At 30.4% G+C, this 1,071-nt stretch overlaps 1 protein-coding gene across 1 annotated transcript; it reads right to left on the bottom strand.

Moving 5' to 3' along the window:
• Nucleotides 1-163: 163 nt before the first annotated feature.
• On the bottom strand, nucleotides 164-559 carry Tsp_15876 (conserved hypothetical protein). The gene has a single exon (XM_003366878.1). The coding sequence runs from the start codon at nucleotides 557-559 to the stop codon at nucleotides 164-166; it is 396 nt and encodes a 131-aa protein (XP_003366926.1).
• Between the last annotated feature and the right edge of the window lie 512 nt (nucleotides 560-1,071).

Below are 1,071 nucleotides of genomic sequence, written 5' to 3'. Positions count from 1 at the left end.
CAATCTTGGCATTGAATGGGCTACTGAGTCGCAATTTTTTCAGATTCTCTTGGTCATCATAGTGCTTACGACATCTCTTTTCCATTCACTGTTTTTGGATAGGATTTCTTTCAGTTTCTTTTCTTTTTTCTGAATCTCCCGTCTTATTTTTCAGCTGCTTTGGTTATTTATTCTGTCGCAACGTTAGATACAATTGCGGAATTACATCTTTTGTTTCAGCGACTGGTGGAATTGTTTCAGGTGAACTTTCCGTCATTTCCATTTTTTTATCAGTTTCTGTTTTCTCTTTTCTTTTATCCGCTCCTTTCGGTATGCTTTTAATAGCTTTCTTGCTCTTTTTGGATTTTGTCTTCTTTTTTGTTTTTCCCACCTGTTTCTTGTCTGCTTTTAGCTGCAGTTCTTTTGATTCCTTAATAATTTCCTCTGGTGTTTTCTTTTCAGGAATTGCTGTCATTGGTTGAACTCGCGTTTCTTTCCATTCCAAAGTTTGCTTTTTTTTAGTAACAAAGTGGTAGATCAATGCAAGAACAATCACAACGAGAATCGCGGTAAGGAGCATTTTTTTAGATAATACGTATTGCTATTTCTGAAGATTTCAATATCATTAGTATTGTAAAATTTAATGAAACCATAAGTTACTACATATATTATAAATATCAAATGAATATAATCATAATGCGGCAAATGAATGATTGATTGGTCACTTACCTCGACAACTTGAAATTTGCCTCACGTACCCCAAGCTCGGAAAAAGACGAAATGATAAATTTTGCTAACGCCGTCCTATAAGTAAAACTTTAAAATTTATTACTTTGAACAATTTTGTTTTATTTTTTGTTTAAATTTCTTTCTGAATGACTATTTTAAAGTTGTCTACGGCCCTTTTACTTCAATATAATGCAGTGTAATGCAAAGTTTTAACCTATTTTTTGAAAATAAAATATGTTTTTCATTTCTTGACCAAAAATTAAATTTTTTATTTTATTAATTAATACTTTTATTGTTTTTTGAAGGAGAATGCATGTTATATCATTTTAAACATTTCTAATAAAGAAAATTGAAAAATAAGAG

Source organism: Trichinella spiralis, assembly GCF_000181795.1.
Source record: "Trichinella spiralis strain ISS 195 chromosome Unknown Scfld5253, whole genome shotgun sequence".
NCBI classification, from domain to species: Eukaryota; Metazoa; Nematoda; class Enoplea; order Trichinellida; family Trichinellidae; genus Trichinella; species Trichinella spiralis.
The sequence above is the reverse complement of the archived record's forward strand: the minus strand, read 5'-3'. Positions and strand labels throughout refer to the sequence as shown.